This window comes from Macrobrachium rosenbergii, chromosome 16 (assembly GCF_040412425.1).
Source record: "Macrobrachium rosenbergii isolate ZJJX-2024 chromosome 16, ASM4041242v1, whole genome shotgun sequence".
NCBI classification, from domain to species: domain Eukaryota; kingdom Metazoa; phylum Arthropoda; class Malacostraca; order Decapoda; family Palaemonidae; genus Macrobrachium; species Macrobrachium rosenbergii.
Window position 1 is genome coordinate 57,701,432 of NC_089756.1, and position 21,370 is coordinate 57,722,801.

Consider the following 21,370-nt stretch of genomic DNA (forward strand, 5'->3'; position numbering starts at 1 on the left):
AAACGCCCTGTATTCGCGTTCTCACGATTCGTGGACTAACATATTCGCGGATTTCTGTATGGAACATATATACACATTATTCACGGAAAATTCGGCCATTCGCAGTATTTTCCACTGAGAAATATTCACTAATTACTGTATTTTAATCTCATTTTCATGACTAAATGCACTTTTTGTGATAAAACTATTAAAATACTCAGGTACCCAGATAGAATTTGAGTTATGATCATTCGATTTTGCGATGGGGTAAGCAATTAATACCAATACAACAATATTTATAAAATATTTTTAAATTTCCTGCGAGCGCAGGCAGCAACATACAATCAGGCAGCGAGAGAGACCAAATTACAATAGGACAACCTCTTTTCCTCCATCTCTTTATCCCATCTTCTAGCTGAAGAAAGTAAAAGAGAATGATAAAAGTACTGTTAGTAACGTTATACTCTTGCATAAATGCGTACAGACATAAACAACCGAATGAGTAACTGTTGTTTTACTTATAACCGAATCGGATAACAAGAGCCATTTTGCTTGTATTTCAACCATTGTATGGTAGTAAACAATTACCATAGTTATTTTACAAATGATATTAGGTGGAATAGGACTGATATATTTTTACATTATACCCTTATTTACTATAGATAAAAGATCAGCAAGGAAATATACTGCTAAATTTAAGCTGCCAGTTGTAGCTGAAGCTGAGAAAACAATGTTCAAGCTGCTAATGACTATAAATTATCATGCATCGGCAACATGGATGAAACTCGACCGTAATTAACATTGGAGAGAAAGTATTTTAATCAAAACTACTGGGCATGAAAGAACACATATTACTGCTATTTTTACGCATATAAACGATAGATACGTAAAGCTCGTACAGTATTATGATGGAATCAAGTGAAAATAGTGAACGGAATCTTAATTTTTTTTACACAAAACAAATATGCCCCCAAACTGCTAACATCTATTAACGAAAAAAATTGCTAAATTAATTTCATAACAAGACGTATTTAAGTTAAATTTCAACTTAAAAACACTTTGTATAATAAAAAATAACCTTGCTCCATATAAATAAAGTATCTAGATTCATTTACGCTAACTAGAAGCAAGAAAAGCGCTCTGAACTGAGTTAAATACGGCGAAATCAACTTACCGCGTAATCAATTTCCAAACCAAAACACTGATTGCTATGATCACAATTTATAATACAAAAGCAGTATCAGAATATATACAATATTACTGGATATAATGAAGTAAAGCATGACATTTTAAAAGATTTATGGAAAAGATGCATATTCATTATGTTGATGTTTGTATAACATGATATTAATGTAGTATATGAATATAGAGTACAGGGTGTCCCTGGTTAACGGGAGGCTTGGTTAACAGCGATCCGGTTTTATGGGGCTTGTCTAGCGACGAAAATCGCCGATTTCCTCTTATTGGCGTCGATAATTGGGTATTGGCACCAATACATACCTAACAGAGGCGCCGATAACTGAAAATCGGCGCTTTTCCGTGCCGATAACCCCCAAAAATCGCCAGAAAAGCCCCGGAAATCGCCGATTTTCGGTTAGCTGTGATTTTCGGTTATCATCACACCCTCAGAAACGGAACCCCGCTGATAACCGGGGACTGCCTGTACAATATAATGTAGGCTAGGCTACCGTATATGTATACAATACATCACAGTGTAGGCTAAGTTAATTCTTGTTTGCTATTCAATTTCTCTTTGTACTGAATTATCATAAGTCACTCTGCAAGAGCCTCCAGAATTGACTGATATTAATAATTACTATACCGTGTATGTACAGAGTATACTTTATAGCGTAGGCTAGGCTACCGCAGTGTAGGCTAGGCTATATTCAAGATAAGTTTTTCCAACAAATGATGGGTTTTTTAGAACCTAACCTTATCGTAAGTAAGATGATAACCTGTATAAGCATTTTTACAGTTTTTTTGTGTCTGAACTATTAAAATAGGCAGTTCTAAGTATTTTTAGAAGGGTTTTAAGTATTTGCGGATTTTAGCTATTCACGGAGGGGGTGTGGTACACATCCCCTGTGAATATGGGGGGTTTACTGTAATGCCTATTACAGCAACTCTTACCTTACAGAGTCTTACTGAACAAATATTAAATAATAAAAGTACATTCAAAAACAAATCAACAGAAAACCGAGTAAATGAACAATCTGTTGTTTTCCTACCAAAACCAGCGACAGAAGTAGACCGACTGGCTATGAGTGTTTGTACCTATTGGTTCCCTGGTGGAGGGTGGGGGATGTAGATGGATAGCAGATGGATATTGATATAAAACTGAGTGTTCTTGTTTTTTTCTTTTTTTTTAATCAGTTGAACAACTGCCGGTGCAGAAGTACAAGCTAAATAACAGAAAGGTAAGGTTCATTTTAAAAAATAGTATATTAAATCTCAGAAATCTGGCATTATTTTTGCATCTTACATATATACTGCACTGTACTAACAAACGATAGTTTTTGTTTTGTTATAAATTTATTACGTGCATTACTTGTTGGCTGTTAATACCAACATACTCTGCACAAACTTTGTAGTGAATACAGTGAAAAATAGAGTTGAAAATCTCTGATTGCAAGCAGTTTCAATCCAGTTCACAGCTTCCACCAGCTGCAGTTGGGCAATACTCAGCATTCTATTGTAACAGTGTTTTTAAATGTAAATTTTGTTTATTCCATTTATGATGATTATAGTTGCCTGATCAAGAATACAGCATATAGTTTTGACAGGTTAATTTAATACAACTTATTATTTAAATAAAATAAGAATAATTCTGTTGGACTTTATACAATTTTCTTGAGTGTATATTTTCATATGCTAGCATAGAGTATGGTAGGATTTTTGGGTATGCTAATGGTAAACTAGCCTAATCACTTTTCTCTTTTCCACACTATGGATGTATCCATAACTCCCTTGCATGTATCAGTGAGAATGATTGAGGGGTTGCTGTACATGAAAGTACACTAGTTGCAAATAACTACAGTACTCACATACTGGTATATAGCCTTCCATCACACACAACCCTTTCAGAGATTCTGAAAGCCTTATGAGAAAGCTAACTGTTTGCTGGAATATTTAAAGGTCTACAATTTACTGACTAGGTTGGTTCTGAAATAAAGCACATAAAATCCAAACAAGCTATTAATTAAAAAACATAACAGAATCAACTCACTTGATAATAGTGAAGGTCAGGATGCTTCATTAAAACTCGTATAATTAGTGTTGTCAGTTGATCCATCAGGACCAGTCTGTAGTCATCATCTATCCCTGGAGGAAAGCGCTTAAGGGATCTATTCACATCAAGGACTACCTGGTTATAGTCCTTGTGAGCTTTGACAACATCTAAAGTAGGCTTTGGAGTCACTTCCATATGCTCAATCATCATAAGGCGTGGCCATGCTTTACGACGGAGCTCATCTACCAAAAATTCAAGGTAATAGCTGATTTTCTACAGCCTCCAAATACTCTACAAACCTCAAATACTCTAGAAATGATTTTTTATATTGCACTATATTGGAATATGAAAAACATGCAATGGTCCTCAAATCTGGTACTGTAACACGTAAATTATGAAATCAAATTATAAAAAAATGAACACTGAACAAAATTCATTTGAATCTTACCTTTAACAAGACCTCCATCACCAACAGCTAACTCACGAAGTTTTTCAATATCTATAGGACTGGAAGACAACACATCTTGAATTTCTTGCATCTTCTTCTGGCGATCTATGGAAGCCTGATCCACAGTTTTAGGCCTCTTCTTCCGTCTCCTTACTTTCTTCTGTTAAAATTCATCAGGAACAATACTGTAACTATGGAACTGAATATGTACGGTACAAAAGGCATATAATGTAGGAAGAAAATAGAAATGGCCATCAGTCAGTCAGTCAATACTAAGCCTTGACAGGTAAACAGAATAAGCAAAATCAATGTGTTCAACCATCTCTTCAAAGTGGTCTGTAATTGAAAATTTGACACTTACCTCATTTTCTCCAGAAATCTCTTCTTCAGTAGATGAATTTACCACAGGCTCTACCTGCTGTTTCCCAGCCAACTTCAATTTGGTATCATCCTCACCACTACTACCACATGGATCATCCTCTTTATCAGGAACATTGGGATCTAAAATCTCTGGTTCTGTGAACTGATCACCATCTGGCAAACATTTTGAATCCAGTTCTGATGCTCCCTTGTAATCCAGCACTTCATTTAGTTCTTTTGAATCTTCAATTTTCTTCTGAACACAAGTATTATTCACAAGCTCATCTTCAATGTTGTCATTTGCAGTCTGTTTCATGGTTTTTTTGGCCACATTACCAAAAGTGTCTATTTGGCCTTCATCATCAATGTCATTTCCTGGAGACTGAAAGACATGATTCACGATTCCTCCCTCCATTGTTTCTTGGCTTTAGTCTCTAGGACACTAGACAGAATAAAAAGCACCTAAAGACAGGATACCAGATGATGACTTTCTCATTGTACTAGGGATATTTATTATATCCTTCAGCAATTTTCTCAAATCTCACTGCTCCTTTACCTACAACTATGGTAAGTACTTGATTTCTGTAAAGGGAAAAGTTAATAATGTATAATTTCTAAAATTATAACCCAGTACTGATGCTTCAGTGTACATTAATTTGAAAGGATTTCATCAGTTTCTAGACTGCCAATGAATCCTTAACAAGTGTGTAATATCATAAAACAAAAAACCTTTCAATCATTTTTAAAAACATTCAGATACTAAACAATATGAAAAATAAGCAAGGTATAATTTTATATTAGGTAGCTTTTTAACATAACAGTAGCTCCTCAGTATATGATTTTAATTCATTCCAAATTCCAATTTGTATATCGAAATGTTCATATTTCGATACGAATACAGTAAACCCCCATATTCACATTCTCACCATTCGCAGACTCACATATTCGCGGATTTCTCTGTGGAACGTATCTACCCATTATTCGAGGAAAATTCGCCCATTTGTGATATTTTTCACTGAGAAATATTCACTAATTACTCTATTTTCATATTTTCATGACTACTTGCACTTTTTCTGATAAAACTATTAAAATACTCAGGTATAAGCATTTTTAGAGGGTTTTTCTTGAGGGTTTCAAGTATTCACAGATTTTAGTCATTCGTGGGGGGGTGCGGTACGCATCCCACGCAAATACAGGGGGTTTACTGTACAGTATTCCCATGAGGAATAATAGGAATTCAATTAATTTGTCCCACACTCAAGAATTTCCCCCATACCAACCCTTTGTACCCACTTTAATAGCATGGACAATATATTGTTTATGATAACCATATTCAACAAAATAAATAAAAGAATAAAGCATTTCACAACAAAATTTAACATAAAAGATGAACAAAATTACGTCACCACGGTGACGCACAGCTACCTTGAGATAAGGGAGGGAGTGTTTAGTTGAGGAGGAAAGGAGAAGAGACAGTAAAAACATTACTGTACTGTATGTATGTACTGTAAAAGCAGTAACAATTCACGTAAAAAAATAAAAGAATAAATTTAACAATGATACACTATAAAAACAATCAAATGCAACACAGCAACAATAAAAAATTGAAAGAGAATCTTACCTTGAGCGAGTGTTCGGGACAGCACTAGTGAGGCAGTAGGGAGGGGAGGGGAGGGGATGGTGGTGGGTTATTGGATGGGAGCCAGGGGTTCACTTCCCACTGACTTCCCAGATGTGCCACTGGGACCAGGCTCAGGTGAGTTTTATTTTTCACTATGTTTTGCCCGTTTGCTTTCACTTACACTTGATTCGCCCAAATCACTTCTTTTTTTTTACGGTAAAATACCTATCGAGTGACACTTGCATTTTGTGATTTTTTAGCACTGTAAAAATTACTCATCCCCACATCATCAAACAAACTGGCATTGCATTCTACTTCTGCGCGCCTTGGACTGTTTGTTTCTACAAATTTCTTTAGATTTTCCCACATTTCACACCACTTCCTGATTTCTGTGGATGACAGTAACGAAGTCAGCACTGTTTCCTCTAACTACTTCTCGTTTCTTCGAGCATCTCCTTATGTCCTAGCATTTTCTTTTCTTCAGATGTAATATAGGTCTTCTTTGGCATCGTCTTCCAAAAAAGACCTGTCTCATCACAGCTGAATACTTGTTGGGGCGAGAATCTACAAAACTTTTCAACTTTTTCACATAATCCTCAGCTGCCTTTGTATCTGCACTCGCAGCCTCCCCGTGCCGGACAACTGACCTTACCCATGTCCATTTCATAATTTTTTGGAACCATCCATGGCTTGCTTTGAAATCCATTTCTTGAGAGGACCTGGCAAGTCCCTGGCGACTTACCCATAAATGGTCAAGGCCGCCTGCGAAATCATTGCTTGATTCACAGAATCTCCAGCAAGTTCTTTCTGCCTCAGCCAGAGAAGCAGCAATTTCTCCATTTCTTCCATCACTTGTGGGCGCTGCTTAGACAATATTCTTGTAACTCCTACTGCAGTGTCTAATGCCTTAATTCCCTCTTTCTTCTTTAGAACGGTACATATCGTCAACACAGATCTGCCATATTCTTGAGCTAAGCCAGACACACGTGAGCCAGCTTCATGCTTGGCGATCATTTCTTTCTTAACTTTAACAGTTAAAGACTCCTTTTTCTTCATTACTTCCTTAACAGGCTTCTTTTTCATGTGTGGCACTGTTTTTCCCAATTATTAATCACAATATAATTGCAAAAATATGATGCGATTAAGTTATGCAAAGTCTCAGCCACAAGCACAAACAAGAGTTTGTGTCAGGGTCATGAGGCAAATGAGGTCAGTTAAGGTCTTTTCAGAAACTACGTTGACATTTTAAAGAGAATCATCATCCCAGTTGTTTTATTGCCTTCCCACTAAGTATCCCTCTGTCTTTACATCCACATGGCCCTCCCCCTATAATCCAGGACCAAGGGGATCCCATCTCTCCCCCCCCAATCCCGGCTGGCCACGCGCGAGATTCCACCAAACAGCTTGTAAATACAGTAGAATTTTTAGCTTGTCAATGGAAACAGAATGTTTAGAAAATTTTACTTCGTATAACGAAAATACGAATAATGAATCATTTGTATGCCGAGGAACCACTGTAGTAAAAAAAGAGAGAGAGTACATGAGCTGTACTGTTTAAGTGAAGTAACTACTGTACAGGGTTAATACAGTGGGCCCATGCTTATTCGCAGTTCTGGATTCACGGCTTCACCTATTTGCAGATTTCTCTGTGGAACATATATACACATCATTTGCAGAAAATTTGCCTATTCACAGTATTTTTCATAGAGAAATATTCACAAATTACTGTATTTTCATATAATTTTTGTGACTAAATGCACTTTTTGTGATAAAACTATTAAAATGTTCAGGTATAAACATTTTTAGAGGATTTTTTGGTGTTTTGAACTATCAAAATAGGCAGTTCTAAGCATTTTTTGAGGTGTTTTAAGTATTTGCGGATTTGAGCTATTCGCGGGGGTAGTGGTACACATCCCCTGCGAATACGAGGGGTCAACTGTAATTACACATTTTATATTAAAAGTGCACAAGTTTTTAACCAAACTGAAAAGATTTGTACCAATGAAGTTTCAATTATCACCATCTTTTACTGAAATTTGCTTAGTTTCATACAGCATATCAATGTAATAGTGAACTCATTTTAAAGTCTGCATATATTGAGTCCATCGAATTTTCCTATACAATAAACACCCAGTACCTGCGGGGGATACGTACCAGACACCACCCCCACAAATAGTTAAAATCTGTGAATACTTAAAACCCCCCCTCTAAAAATACTTATAACTGCCTATCTTTAAAGTTCAAACACCAAATGTTTACCTAAAAATGTTATCCTACATCAAATATACCTTAAACTATTATCCTACTACTGTATTAATATTGAAATGATACTATTAATATAATTTCAAAGTCATCTTAAACATTTTTCCCTTCAAAACATACGTATGTGCTGTATGGCTTACAGCTTCTTGTGAAAATAATCCAGTCCCCCCTATGTATTCAGCCACGCACATTTTCTTTTACACTGTTGCTATTCAAGCTGTCCCATTTTCTTTTACAGGGGAAACATTGGCATGTATGTAATTCACGAGAGAGAGAGAGAGAGAGAGAGAGAGAGAGAGAGAGAGAGAGAGAGAGAGAGAGAGAGAGAGAGAGAGAGAGAGAGAGAGAGAGACCAAACATAGATATGGACGTTAAAAAATTTACTATGTACATTATAAAAAAATTTAATAATACGTACATATTAAGATTATAAATGTAAATCATACAGGTACTCACCAGTGATGACTGTTGATTAAAGATAATAATGATGAATTAGCTGTGCAGCCCGATGATTGACGATGAAGATATGACTGCACAGCAAAGGAGAGGAGTTACATCTCCTCTGATGGCACCTCTTCACCTTCAGGAGGTGCTTCGTCAGGGGTTTCAGAAGGCACTTCTTCTTCAGGTACTTGAGGAGGCACTACTTCAAGTGACTGGGGAGGCACTTCTTCAGGTGCTTCAAGAGGCACTTCTTCATGGGTTTGGGGTGGCTTAGGAGGGTCCTTCTTTGTACGTTTAATGAACATAGTGATAGGAAGCTGCTGTCACTGCTACTTCATGCTGATGAGGGCTTGATTATAGGGTTCCAATGCCGAATCAAGGATTTTTGAAAACTTTAAGGAGCGTTCCATATAAGGATCCCATGTTGAAACCATCTCCTGCGCCTCCTTCATTATCCTCTTAATTTGGGACAGACGTTCCAAAGTCAGACCCTCATCCTCCTCTCCTGAACCTGGCGTGTTTTCTTCCTTACTGGCAGACTTCGTCAGCTCTTCCAAATCCTGGTCCATCAGGGGGTCAGAGTGGGTATCAATGAGGGTGCCGAATTCATCCTCAGTGATGTCCATGAAGCCTTCTTCACCTAGATTCCTCACCAACTGGACCGCCTTACCAATGGCTGCATGTTGAATTTCTTCAGGAGAGAAGCCCTTATAATCATGCACGGACTCTGGCCACAACTTGTTCCAGCATGCATTCTGGGTCTACTTTTTCATTTCCTTCAGTGATCTGTCGATGACGGACAGACATATGGCAATTGTTAATTTCTGCGTAAATTCATTGTCAGTGTCCATTGCATTCACAAGCTGCTGGAGGGAGTTCCGGGTGTAGAGTGCCTGGTCCATAGGTTGGAGGAGAGAGGTGGTGTTGGCAGGGAGGAACTAGAGCTAGACTCCCTTGTAATAGAGATCGAGAGGGTGGCCACCAGCATTATCCGTAATCAGCAACACCTTGAACTCCTTGCCCAAGTTGCTCAGGTATTGCCTAACTTGAGGGATGAAGCTGTGATGGAACCAGTGATCTGTAAGGACTTTGGTGACCCAGGCCTTGGGGTTATGCATCCAGAACACAGGCAGCAATGCCTTGTTCTTATTCTTGAGGGCCCTGGTTGCAGCCTGAAAAGAGCGTAGCCTAGGTCCACCGATCTCGCCTCCTCTGCGACTGTGGATGCAGACGCAGGGGACAGCGAGACAGACTCAGAACTGAGAATTGGCAGCAAGGGAAGGCCTTTGGGGCTTAGATACGATTACAAAGGATTAGCAACCGACGGAGTCGAAGGTGCTGAAGACAGCACCTCCGACGCCTTGGTCTCCTTACACTTGTACCTAGACCTCCAAGAATACCTATCCCACTGCTCGGGGGACCAAAGCCTACACTCATCGCAAGGTTCGTTAACAGTACAATCAGGAGGATCCTTGCTCCCTTTCCTACATTTCAAGCAAAGGGAGTGAGGATCCGGGTCCGCACTACATGGGAAGGCACCACATTTTCTATCCTTACCAGGACATACCCGGCGCACAGGCATATCCAAGTCATGGGTTTGTAATAATTCATCCATAATTACAAACACACACAGCTATACTCAAGTAACAAAGAAAAAACAGGAACAAACACACCATGAAAAAGGTGAAGCTTAGCATCCAGGGAGGTCTGAGCCGAGAGCCAGGAAAACACGTCGCATCAGACAAGGCCAGAAAGTAGAGTGAATGTGTGATGCCAGGAGGCTGGTAGCGTGGGTCCCCCACTGCAACCCTCTAAATACCCGGCCGGTAGTTATACCACTGCACTGCCTTGCTAAGTCTTTAGCGGCCAATTCAGCTTCGCCGAAAGTAACCCCATACAAGTAAAGGACCAAGGGTTTGTATTTGTGTAGGAACAACTAGAATTACTAGTGTCGGACATATCCTAACTATTTGAAAGGGTCAAAATCGTGAAAGTCAATATGAAAAATGCTGAAAAGGCTACAAATATGCTTCACCAAGAAAGAAAACTACAACTCCAAAAAAACTTTAAACTGCTGTAACAACATCAGGTGTTGATGCTACAAGCAGAAGAAACAAATTGTCGCGTTGTTCCTCTTTCGTACCCCAAAGTGGGCGGGGCATAGTCACCTACACAAAACAAAAGAATCGCTACCGCTGAATTTAGAATTCTAACTGCCATTCGAGTAGAAACTCTTAGCTAAGTAAGTACTGGGTAAGTTACATATATATAATGGATGTTATTGTTATGATGGCCACCCTGGAATGGTTCCATGCATATGAAAGGCATATGGGAGTCGAAGGGATTGGCTAAGGAAACCTATTATAAAGGGAACTATACTAACCTCACCTAACCTAATCTAGTAGGCCGTGTTACTTAGCAAGGGGGTGGATTCTCGCCAAAGGAAAAATCACAATTTTTGAAAGTAAATAGTATTTTTCCTAACTATACAAACCTGAGGTCCTTTACATTAGGAATTACTTTCAGCATAGGCTGGAAACAGCTGTTAAACTCTTGAGCAAGGTGGTTAGGCAGTAACTACAGCCAGGTAGGCGGGAATACCTGCCTGCCCAGATGTAAACATTCCAGTTTGCCTTTCGGTCCAGGTTCAGATTGAGGGGTGGCAAGAGGTGGGCATAATATGTACAGTAATGCAAAGGACCTCAGGTTTGTATAGTCGGGAAAAATACAATTTACTTTCAAAAATTCCGATATGATATACAAACCATCTGTCCTTTACATTAGGAAGACTCACTGGTTGGAGGAAGGAATCTGAGTGAGTCTCCTGAACTGACTGGAGTTCTGCACACCTGGGCTACTCCTCCTGGTCGAAAGAGCGAGGAGGAGTACCGTGCCTCTGACATATTGATCAGAGTGTAGGAACTGCAAGATCAAATGTCAGATACTGGACCTTTTTGCATGAGTGAGGAAACATAACTCCTACGAAATAGGCTGGAAGGATCTAGAGTCAGAGGCAGTAAGGAAAAGCCGAGATAGGATTCCCTTAATGCATCTCTCCTTCCTCCCATTGCTAGGGGAAGGAGCAGAATTGCTTCTATGATTCTAGAAGAAAAATAGAACAGGTGCTTGATGTGTAGTCTTACCACATCAGCACCAGATCCAGCAACTATTGGTTCGAGTCCTATTCTCAACCTGAAGGAGGAGTAGGAGGACGGGGAAGGAGGAGGAAGAGAGGCCAATCACTCTCGGTATCCTCCTCACTTCCAGAACCAACACCTTAGGTGAGATGCTACTCGTCCTCTTGAAGGAGCCAGGTAAGACAACACAAGTTGTTGAGCAGCCACCACAGGGCCAAGTAAAAAAGGTTCCAAGGGCCTGTGGGCAAGACCAATAGGAAGACAAGAGTGTGGTCTATGAGACCATGTCTTGCTTCCAGACAGACAGAAACTTACGGAATGCGAGGGATGGACCAAGCCACTGACTTCATGAGCTCTCAGGTGGAAGGTACTTGTATCATTGTTGTCAGCTGCCGAGTACCTCCTTCAATCGCTTCACGAAGCCAGGAGGAAGATGTGCCCTTAGACACTTCTTCCTTGGGAGAGAGAGAGAGAGTACTAGCAAAAACATTGACAGCATCCAGGGTCAGAATGTCAAGCCTTTTCGGAAAGTACCACAGCTCCCTAATAGGACAAAGTAACGAATGATCTGGATCATCGACACAAAGTCCAAGGAGGAGGTGAACAACGAGGACTCAAACCCGACAACAGATGCCGAAGGATTCAGAATCCACCTACGACATCCGAGAAGGAGTCGAGCTATTGATCCCTTCACTTGTTCTTCCATCCTCTACACAGAGGCTGGAGCAAGAAGCAAGATGAGAGATGGTCCTAAGAGGGCACATCTCTATCCAACGACTCTGGTAAGGGCGTGTGCAGAGCACGGGACAGGAACCTTAAATGAGAGTCACATGCCACCCAGGGAACATTTCCTTGGGACAGCAAGACAGAAGAAGCTTCTCATCTGTAGCTAAATCTTGACTGAGGAGAAGAAGGCTACTTCGGATAGAAGACTAGGTCGCAAGAGCCTACGTTCTTCACAATGAAAGGGAGAGAAGCAACCCTCGGCGGAGAAGACGAGGAAGTCCAGACCTGAAGAGCGACTCTGACCCGAGAAGAAGTTCTGTCAATAACACCCACCAGTGAAGACGGCTCCAGTCCCTGGGACAGTGTTGCAGAGGACTTCAAGAGATATCCAGCTATATCCGTTGCTGCTCGGCGAGAAAGCCTATGCTTGCAAGGAAAGCTGGAAGGTCTCCCAGTCCTGAACACACAGGGGTGTACTGCCTGAAGAACCGCTTCTTGTGTACCTGCTACAGGATATTGGGTCAAGCAGAACTCTTCTCGATGCCTCAGCTATCAGGTCGGGCGGAACGCGAAGTCTTCCAGCATTTGTCTGTAAGTCAGGGTGAGCAATGCTTGTGAACCCCTGGTGAAACAGACAGACACGAAGGGAAAAACGTACTTATCGATTTTTTCCCAAAAAGACAGCATGCCTCACCGTAGCGGCCCCTGGGTCTGGTAAGGAGGAGCGAGAAAAACTACCAACTTGTTGTGCAGGGAGGCCACAGAAACATGGTAGGGGTTTCTCAGTAGGGCAGTCTCTTCATGAATCTTCGTGAAGAAAAGAGTGAGCAGCATGTTCCGTCCCGATAACTCAAACCTGAGGCCAAGCTCGCCTACCAATACATCGCCACCGGGAATGCATCTGGCTAATTGAGCTGTCAAGCGCACTACACAACACTTAAGTACTACCTGCAAATGTCAACAGATGAAACAGGAGGAAAAAACGATTCCCTCTTGTTTGCCGACAAATGCCACTACAGTGGTTTTGTTGTTCAATGAAACCACTATCTCAAAACTCATTCTGAATTCTCAGAAGGCCAAAAGGCTGCCTTGAGCCCAGGATGGTGATAAGAAGCTACTAATCGTCTGGGTCACACACCTTCAAGACAAGGTCTTACCGGTGCGCGCCTATTCCTCAATCAGGAATCCGTAAGTAGACATACGATGTGAGGGGAATATGCAAGCATATTCAAAGGTTCCTTCAATCACGCATTAGCCTAAACTCTTTCCTCATACTTCAAAGAGGAAAGGACAGAGGAATGGAAGCAGACCGCCATTCTCCACCATGGGGAAGCTTCTGCAAGATGACAGGATACCGAGACAATTAGCTCTAGTCGGGCTGTCGATTCCCGAATCGGGAGCACGGGAGAGGAAGCAGGATGGAAGTTTGATGAAAAGAATTGCCGAAACCTAAGGGAAATAGGTACTTCTCCTGAAGGAATCCATTCCCAGGTCTCGGCAATGTCGCTGCCAGCTCCAGAGACTCTATAAATATCATTTCATCCAGGCATCAGCAGAAAGAGAACTTCTTCCTGGTCAATACTTCTTTCTCTCTCCCCCTTTTCCCTCCTCCCTTATGGAAAAGAGGGTGGAAAGACACACAGTTATGTGCACTTTCCTTGAAGGGAAGAAGAGGGCTGTGTTCCGCAATCTTCTTCCAGAGCCTGGGACTTCTTAGAAGTTGAGGGGGGGGCTGGCTTGAACTCAAGGTTGAGTCGAGATGACTAAGACCCAAAGGTCTTGGCCATTGTCCAAAGGACAAGGCAGTGCCCTGGTACGATCCTTGATTACCAAGGTATCTGGAAAATCTCTAAAAGAGAAAGGCAGAACCGAGTAAAGGTTCGTTCCTAAGGGCCGAGCCAACTCAGGACTTACGAAACCGGAGATCTGAATTGGGACAAAGTCCTTCTTCTTAGCACCAGAATTGCCCAAAAAACTGCAGTAGGCAAGACCCTCCGAGGCAAGAAGAATTCGTATTCTGGCGAGGCAGGGGAGAAGCTTGGGGTCTCGACCTGAATGAACTCCTTGTCCGAAGAAAAGAATCCATCTGAACGAGAACGCTTTCGGAAGCAAGGACTGCGGCGTTCCCCAACACTCTCGGCCCCTCAGGAACTGCAAGGGTTGCGAGTGATGAAGATTATTTATTGGGGGAGCCACAGCCCCGCCCCGGGGACCCTCACACCGATGAATAGACACGAAGTTCTCCGAAAAAACGAGGGCAGTCGCAACTTGAAGAGGAAGACCCTCGCTGTTTCCAAAGCGTGAAACTCCTGTATCTCTCCCCTTGGAAGGAGTACTTGACAGATCTCATGAAAGCCTCCTCGGCTACCTGGTTGTACTAAGAGAGAATCAGGGGACCGACACCCAAAGCACACCAAGCAGCAGAACTCTGAAGATAAGTTTGTTGGAGCTCTCTCTGTCTGTCTCGCGCTTCTCGGAACAACGAAGAGGAAAAGAGAACAGGTGAGGAGAAAGAGTAACCCTACCTGTCCTGCCAGTAAGCCCAGCAAGAGAGGTGGACTGTGAGCGATAATCAACTGAAGAAGATTACTGCCACATGGAGGAAAAAGAGTGCTTGTGCTGTGGCAAAGCGCTTTCCTGGGAAAAGCAGACAGTTCACTCCAACAGAGGCGAGTACCTGATTCGGAAAAACCGAGTGGGGCTGAGCCAAGACGCACCGAACCAAGCCGATCACGCGAACGCGATCCGACTGGGTGGTATGCAGTGGACTGGGAGGCAGAGGGGCGAGCCAAGCCAAGCCAAGCCAGTCTCGCAAGTGCGACCAGGGGCTGGACGGGGCGGGGAAGCCGAGCGAGCCGAGCTGATCGCGTGAACACAATCGGCACTGGACAGGGCAGAACTCGTCTGCCGTGAACTAGTGCTTGTTTCTCGAACTCTAAACTCCTTCGAGGCCGAGGCCCTTCGAGAAGAAGGTTCAAAGGGGAATTCTGTGTCTGCTATCCTGCATGCTCGAACCCTAAGGTTCAAGACACGAGACACCTGGTGTCTTGGCACCCAGACACCTGGCATCCCGGCAGCCAGACACCTGGCGTCTCAGCACCCAGACAGCTGGCGTCTCGGCACCCAGACACCTGGTTGTCTCGGCACTTTCTCTCGTCCTGTGCCTCTTGTCAGGAGACTGCTTGTGATTCATAGAATTCGAGCAATCCACGAGACTGCTATAAATTGGGAGCGGCTGCTTTCGGTTTCCTAAGAAATCGAACAGAGCCAGGCACAGAACCAGTCTTGGACTCAGACTCCCAAGACTGGCAACGAGGGCGTGGTCTCAAGAGGCCACGCTCTCGTGGCCCCTGAAACGCCAGACCCCACAGGAGAATGAGACTCGGTTCCCGCCTGAGGGCGGGAAGAGCCAACAGGAGAACTTGTCTTCCAGAAGAGAGTCAGTCCCTTAGAAGTCACCCAGGACTCCCGAAGGGAATCTCTTCCTGCTTCTTCTGGTGTTCGAACCAATCGGATCGAGACACCAGACTGGGAACCTGACCGAGCACTGGTAAGCACTCGGGGAGCGCTTGTGGTGCTGGCAGGAAGAGCTAAGACACCTGGGTGCCTCTGCCCTTTCTCTCGCACTGCTCCCGAACTGGGCCGGGGAGAGTACTCTCCAGACCAGATTGGGATACTCGATATTCCATAGAATCTCGAGCACTCGGAGCGGCTCGCAAACGAGCGCCCGAAGCAGCCCCTGTCTTAGAGGTGGAATCTCTAAGACTGGGAACGGGATCACAAACCGAAGGTCTGCGTGCCCGCGGCTCCCGAAACACAAAATCCAGGGGTATGCAAATCGGTTTCCTAACCCGAAGGTGGGGAAGAACCAACGAGAGACCCACTGCCTCCTCAGTAGGAGGCAGTCCCTAGACGTCCAAGGTCATCAAGGGTAAAGAAGCAGCCTTCCTCTCCCTCGGCCGAAGGAGGTCTGTCCGGATTCTGGGACCCCCTTTGACCTTGGGAGAGAAAGAGAAGAGGCAGCAGAAGACAAAATTAAAGATAAGTTGAAGAAGACGGCGGCTACTTCCACAGGGCGGCTTCCTTCACCTTCACTCCGGCATCTTCTACAGGCTAGTCGACATGAAACATCGTAACCTTCACGGCAGCTAGGCAGGAACACAACGGAAGCGGCCCAGGACACGACCACCAGGAGAAGCAGCACGCACGATCATGACAGCTGATGCAGAAGCTACAGAAGCGGTTCGGAAGGCAGGAGCTACCGCAACGGCAAGGAACGTCGCTTCCACAGGGCGACTTCCTTCACCTTCACGCTGACAACAGTAAACCCCCATATTCGCAGGGGATGTGTACCGCAACCCCCCTCCCCCCCGAATAGCTAAAATCTGCGAATTCTTAAAACCCCTCTAAAAACAATTAGAACTGCCTATTTTGGTAGTTTAAACACAAGAAAAACCCTCTAAAAATGCTTATATCTAAGTATTTTAAATGTTTTATCACAAAGTGCATTTAGTCATGAAAATAATAGGAAAATACAGTAATTAGTGAATATTTCTCAGTGAAAAATACCGCAAATGGGCAAATTTTCCACGAATAACGGGTAGATATGTTCTACAGAGAAATCTGCGAATACGCGAGTCCGTGAATCGTGAGAACACGAATACAGGGGGTTCAATGAACTTCTACTGGATGGCGGACATCGTAACCTCCAGGGCAGCTAGGGAGAAACACAACGGAAGCGGCCCCGGGCACGACCACCAAAAGAAGCAGCAGGCACGATCAGGACAGCCAACACAGGGGCTATGGAAGCAGTTCGGAAGGTAGGAGCTACTGCAACAGCCAGGAACGTCGCTTCCACAGGGCGACTTCCTTCACCTTCACACTGACAACTTCTACACGATGGCCGACATCGTAACCTCCAGGCCAGCTAGGCAGGAACACAACAGAAGCGGCCCAGGTACAACACAATGGAAGCAGCCCAAGCACGACCATCAGGAAAAGCAACAGGCAAGATCAGGACAGCTGATGCAGGAGCTACGGAAGCGGTTCGGAAGGCAAGAGCTGCAGCAAGGCCAGGAACGTGACATGAAAGTCACCAGCAGGGACAGGAACGATCTGGGCAGCTGAGGCAGCAGACCAGGAAGAGCCGCCTAGAGACTGTCGTCGAGTTAACAGGAGCATAACACAGGAAACAACAGGAGCAGATGGACCACAGATATGCTGAGGCAGTGCCACAGCATACATGAAGGCCAGCAATGACAGCGATCAATCCACATCGGCGGGAACAGAGTCGGAACAATCCGGACATGGAACTATGTCATCTCACCAGGTACCGTGGTTGATCCCGAAGCAACACTGAATGAACGTCGGGACTCCTTCTTGCAAGATATCCCCTGAGATATCCAGCCAACTACTGCTATGTCTGCGATGCTCACTGTCAACCTGAAAGAAAATGCAAATATGATTACAGAGGGAGACTCCTCTTGCTACGAGGGGAACAGCCCTGTGCAGCAAGATGAGGTACCCTAGAAGAGGTCCCCCCCCGTGGTCTTCGCCCAACAAGCGAGCGAAGAGGGTGAAGGAGAGAGATCTCTACCAAAGGAGAGATAAGGAAGACCCTACGGGGAGAGAGAAGGACGGAGGGAAGGCCATCAAGGGGGCCATGGAAGCGGAACTTACAGACAACGCCCGTAACCTCCCGCCTGCCCAGCAACCCTCTAAGTGCAGCGGCAAAAACAACACTCAGCACAAGTAGGAAGGAAGAGTCATGCCCTTGTACACGGAGGGCAGGAGCCCAAGAAGGGAAGCGAACTCTTACGTCCCGATCAATGTAGGGGAGAGAAGATACAGTATTACATCCCAATTTAATATCTCTGATTGTACAGGGGAATGCCTTCAGTATCCAAATAAAGGCTACTGGAAGAGAAGCATTACCACTCGGTTATGCTTCTCTAAATACGTCCTTGGCCGTCAAAACCCAAGACACAGTGCAGGGAACGACAGCTTATACAAGGTTATCACAAATCGTGGGTTTGTATTAATAAATATCAAATACATGTAATATATACACAAAATACAGAAAGATCCCACCAGGATAATACGAGCTTAATGACAGTCAGGCAGAGAGATCCGAAACCACGTCTGCAACGCATGACGGCCGAAAGCAAAATGGAATGTTTACATCCAGGCAGGCGGGTATCCCCGCCTACCTGATGGTAGTTACTGCCTAACCACCTTGCTCAAGAGTTTAACGGCTGTTTCCAGCCTACACAGAAAGTAATTCCTAATGTAAAGGACCGACGGTTTGTATATTGTGTCGGAACAAATATATTTTACACTATACCCTTATTCACTATGGAGAAAAGATCACAAGGAAATATACTGTTAAATTTAAGCTGCAAGTTGTAGCTAAAGCTGAGAAAACAAATAATGTTCAAGCGCTACTGACTATAAATTATCGTGCATCAGCAACATGGATGAAACTCCTAAACTTCAATATGCCGTCAAACTCGACCGTAAATAATATTGGAGAGAAAAGTATTTTGATCAAAACTACTGGGCATGAAAGAACACATTTTACTGTTGTTTTAATTTGCATGGCAAATGGGACGAAACCTTCCCCCATGGTTATCTTTAAACGGAAACTGAATTGATGCTGAAACAAAAATTCCCAGAAGGTATCGTTGTCCACGTTCACGAAATCATAAACAATGCAAGTGGCGCATGATTGCTACATTTGTAGTTTATAATACAATTAGTAATATGCGAATACATACAATATTACTGGATACAGTGAAGCAAAGCATAACTGTTAAAAGATCCATGGAAATGATGTATATTCATTATCTTTGTATTTTATAATACGATACTAATATGTGAATATTACATATGCTAATTTTATATTTGTGCATCAGGTGATCCTCTTAAAGTTAGCTTCAAAATCAGGTCTTCAAGTCGCATGATACACAAGTATATATGGTAACTTGAATTTCTAAGATACAGTAAGTAAAACATCATTTGTAATAACATCATCTTTACATAACCAATATTTCAAAAGATATCTGTTGTTGCAAAAGCTAGCCTATACACAGAGGGTTTTGTAATTTAGCAGTTGTCATACTAAGGATATGAGATAAATTCATAAAAATTTGTCAAAATTTTGTACCTCATCTTATCTAAAGGTCTTCTTATACAAGAAAATAGACGATACTGTAGGAAAACTCAGTTTCCAAGGTAATAAGCCAAGCAGAGTTATACTATAGTTCTACCAATTTAATTAATAAGCAATACCTTCATGAGGAGCTCTTCCAGCTCCTCATGGAAGAAGAGCTCCTCATGGAGCATTAACACCTAGTCTTGCCTACTACCTATTAATCTTACAGAAGGCACAGCTAGAGCCATGGGCTATGGTAGGTTAGGCATAAAGTATGGCATAGGCTAGCCTAACTTGAATGCTTCCTCAAGGCAATCATAGCCTACAGTTTAGGCTAAGCTGAGCCGGTTGTTACCTAACGCGTAAGAATAAGCCTCAGGGTTACGGCATTGCCTACATCTCGACACTCAAACTGTTTTCTGATTTTCTCGTTTCATTTCAGTAACAACACAAAAATAGGGTAGACTAGCCTACAGTAGGCTACAAGAATACAGAATATAGAATTTTGGCCAAAGGCCAAGCGCAGGGACCTATGAGGTCATTCAGCGCTGAAACAGAAACTAACAGTAAAAGGTTTGACAGGTGTAACAGGAGGAAATCCTATAAGCTATGAATCAATTGTTAGGAGAGGGTGGAAAGTATGATGGAAGAAAGAGAATATGAACGGAGGTACAGTAAAAGGAACGAAAGGGGTTGAAGCTAGGGACCGAAGGTACGCTGCAAAGAACCTTAAGCAATGCCTACATTGCACCGTATGAGGTGCACTGGCAGCACTACCGCCCTACGGGGATGGTAGGCTAACAACACAGTCTAATGTAGGTCTGGCCTAGCCTTATGGGCTCTATCAGACAATGCAAAGTGACAAAGTGAAAGAGGCAAGGCTCTTAAGAAAGAGCCACCACGAGTAATCGGCTTTAGCACCAATTTAACCAGAAAAGTTGCTAAATCATGCAAATATGTTGCGATCATGCAATGAGCTAGGTTTGACCAACAGGGTCCAAGGCCTCACAGAATTACGTAAATGACTCTGATTAACCAGTCACAATGCCTGGACACTTATTAATATCTCACCTAAAATACAAGAGAGTTTCAATTTGATACAAGCCAGGAGATATACAGATTAGAATTGTCGACAAGTTCATTCACATACCTTGCAACTTCTACTGCTGATTAGCACAACACGGTTACGTTTGCATTTGCATGAAAAAAAATCGGATCACTGCTATATATTAAACAATAATGATTTTACTAAATATAATATTTTTACATCATACTGAATTTAAAATATATGAAATACTGGCACAATTTTCTCTAAAGGCTTTTGCATCTCGTGCATATCTGCATTAAAAGTTGATTATGAAACGCGACGGAAGTATGAACTCAAATCACTTTCCCAAAAAATCTATGGTGTGAATACTACATTTTTAACAATCGATGCACCAAAAGTATCGTAAAATCATAAAGTAACGACCATAAACCTGAGATGTAATCATTCCAGAATCAGGTAATTTATTTGTCAAAGGTGTTTCACAACACAGCAGAAGTGCGGCACTCGACCTGATGACTAAGACCATTGCACAGACCACATGATTCACGTTAGCGTGTACGCTAACTCTCGCAGCATCAGACAAATTGAGTTTAGAACAAATATCAAAAGCTATATGGTTGTCATCGGCGTTGAATTTTATGTACTGCTTAGTAAACTTTCTGCAAAATAGAAATAATAAATTTTCAAATCCATCCAACTTTGAAAATTTGATATGCCCCGTTCATCGAGCACAAGGTTGGCTTTGTGACAAAATAAATCAGAAACATCATCAACAACATGCTGATTCCCCATTCATTTCTTTTAGAGACCCAACTCTTTTTCATACCCACCTATCCATAAGGTGAGTGGCAGGCTGCCCCGGTGCGTCTTCGTCTGTTTCTATTGAAAGCATCTTCCCCCAAAAAACCCTTCTCCAAATCCTTCACTTTATCACACCATCTATTCCTTTGCCTCCCTCTTGAC

At 42.7% G+C, this 21,370-nt stretch overlaps 1 protein-coding gene across 4 annotated transcripts in view; it reads right to left on the minus strand.

The window, feature by feature from the left end:
• The window catches only part of LOC136847458 (TBC1 domain family member 20), a 118,110-nt gene extending 97,361 nt beyond the window's left edge, over positions 1-20,749 (minus strand). The window contains exons 1-4 of one of the 4 annotated variants that reach the window (XM_067119169.1): positions 20,510-20,749; positions 4,018-4,598; positions 3,657-3,816; positions 3,206-3,450 (exon numbers count right to left, since the gene is read on the minus strand). In XM_067119169.1, the coding sequence (XP_066975270.1) occupies positions 3,206-3,450; positions 3,657-3,816; positions 4,018-4,431 (819 nt within the window). In that variant the 5' untranslated portion in view covers positions 4,432-4,598; positions 20,510-20,749. Of the gene's footprint in view, positions 1-3,205; positions 3,451-3,656; positions 3,817-4,017; positions 4,599-5,637; positions 6,164-20,430 lie in introns of those variants that run through there. The other 3 variants (XM_067119170.1, XM_067119171.1, XM_067119172.1) reach the window with 3 other exon arrangements.
• Positions 20,750-21,370: the final 621 nt, after the last annotated feature.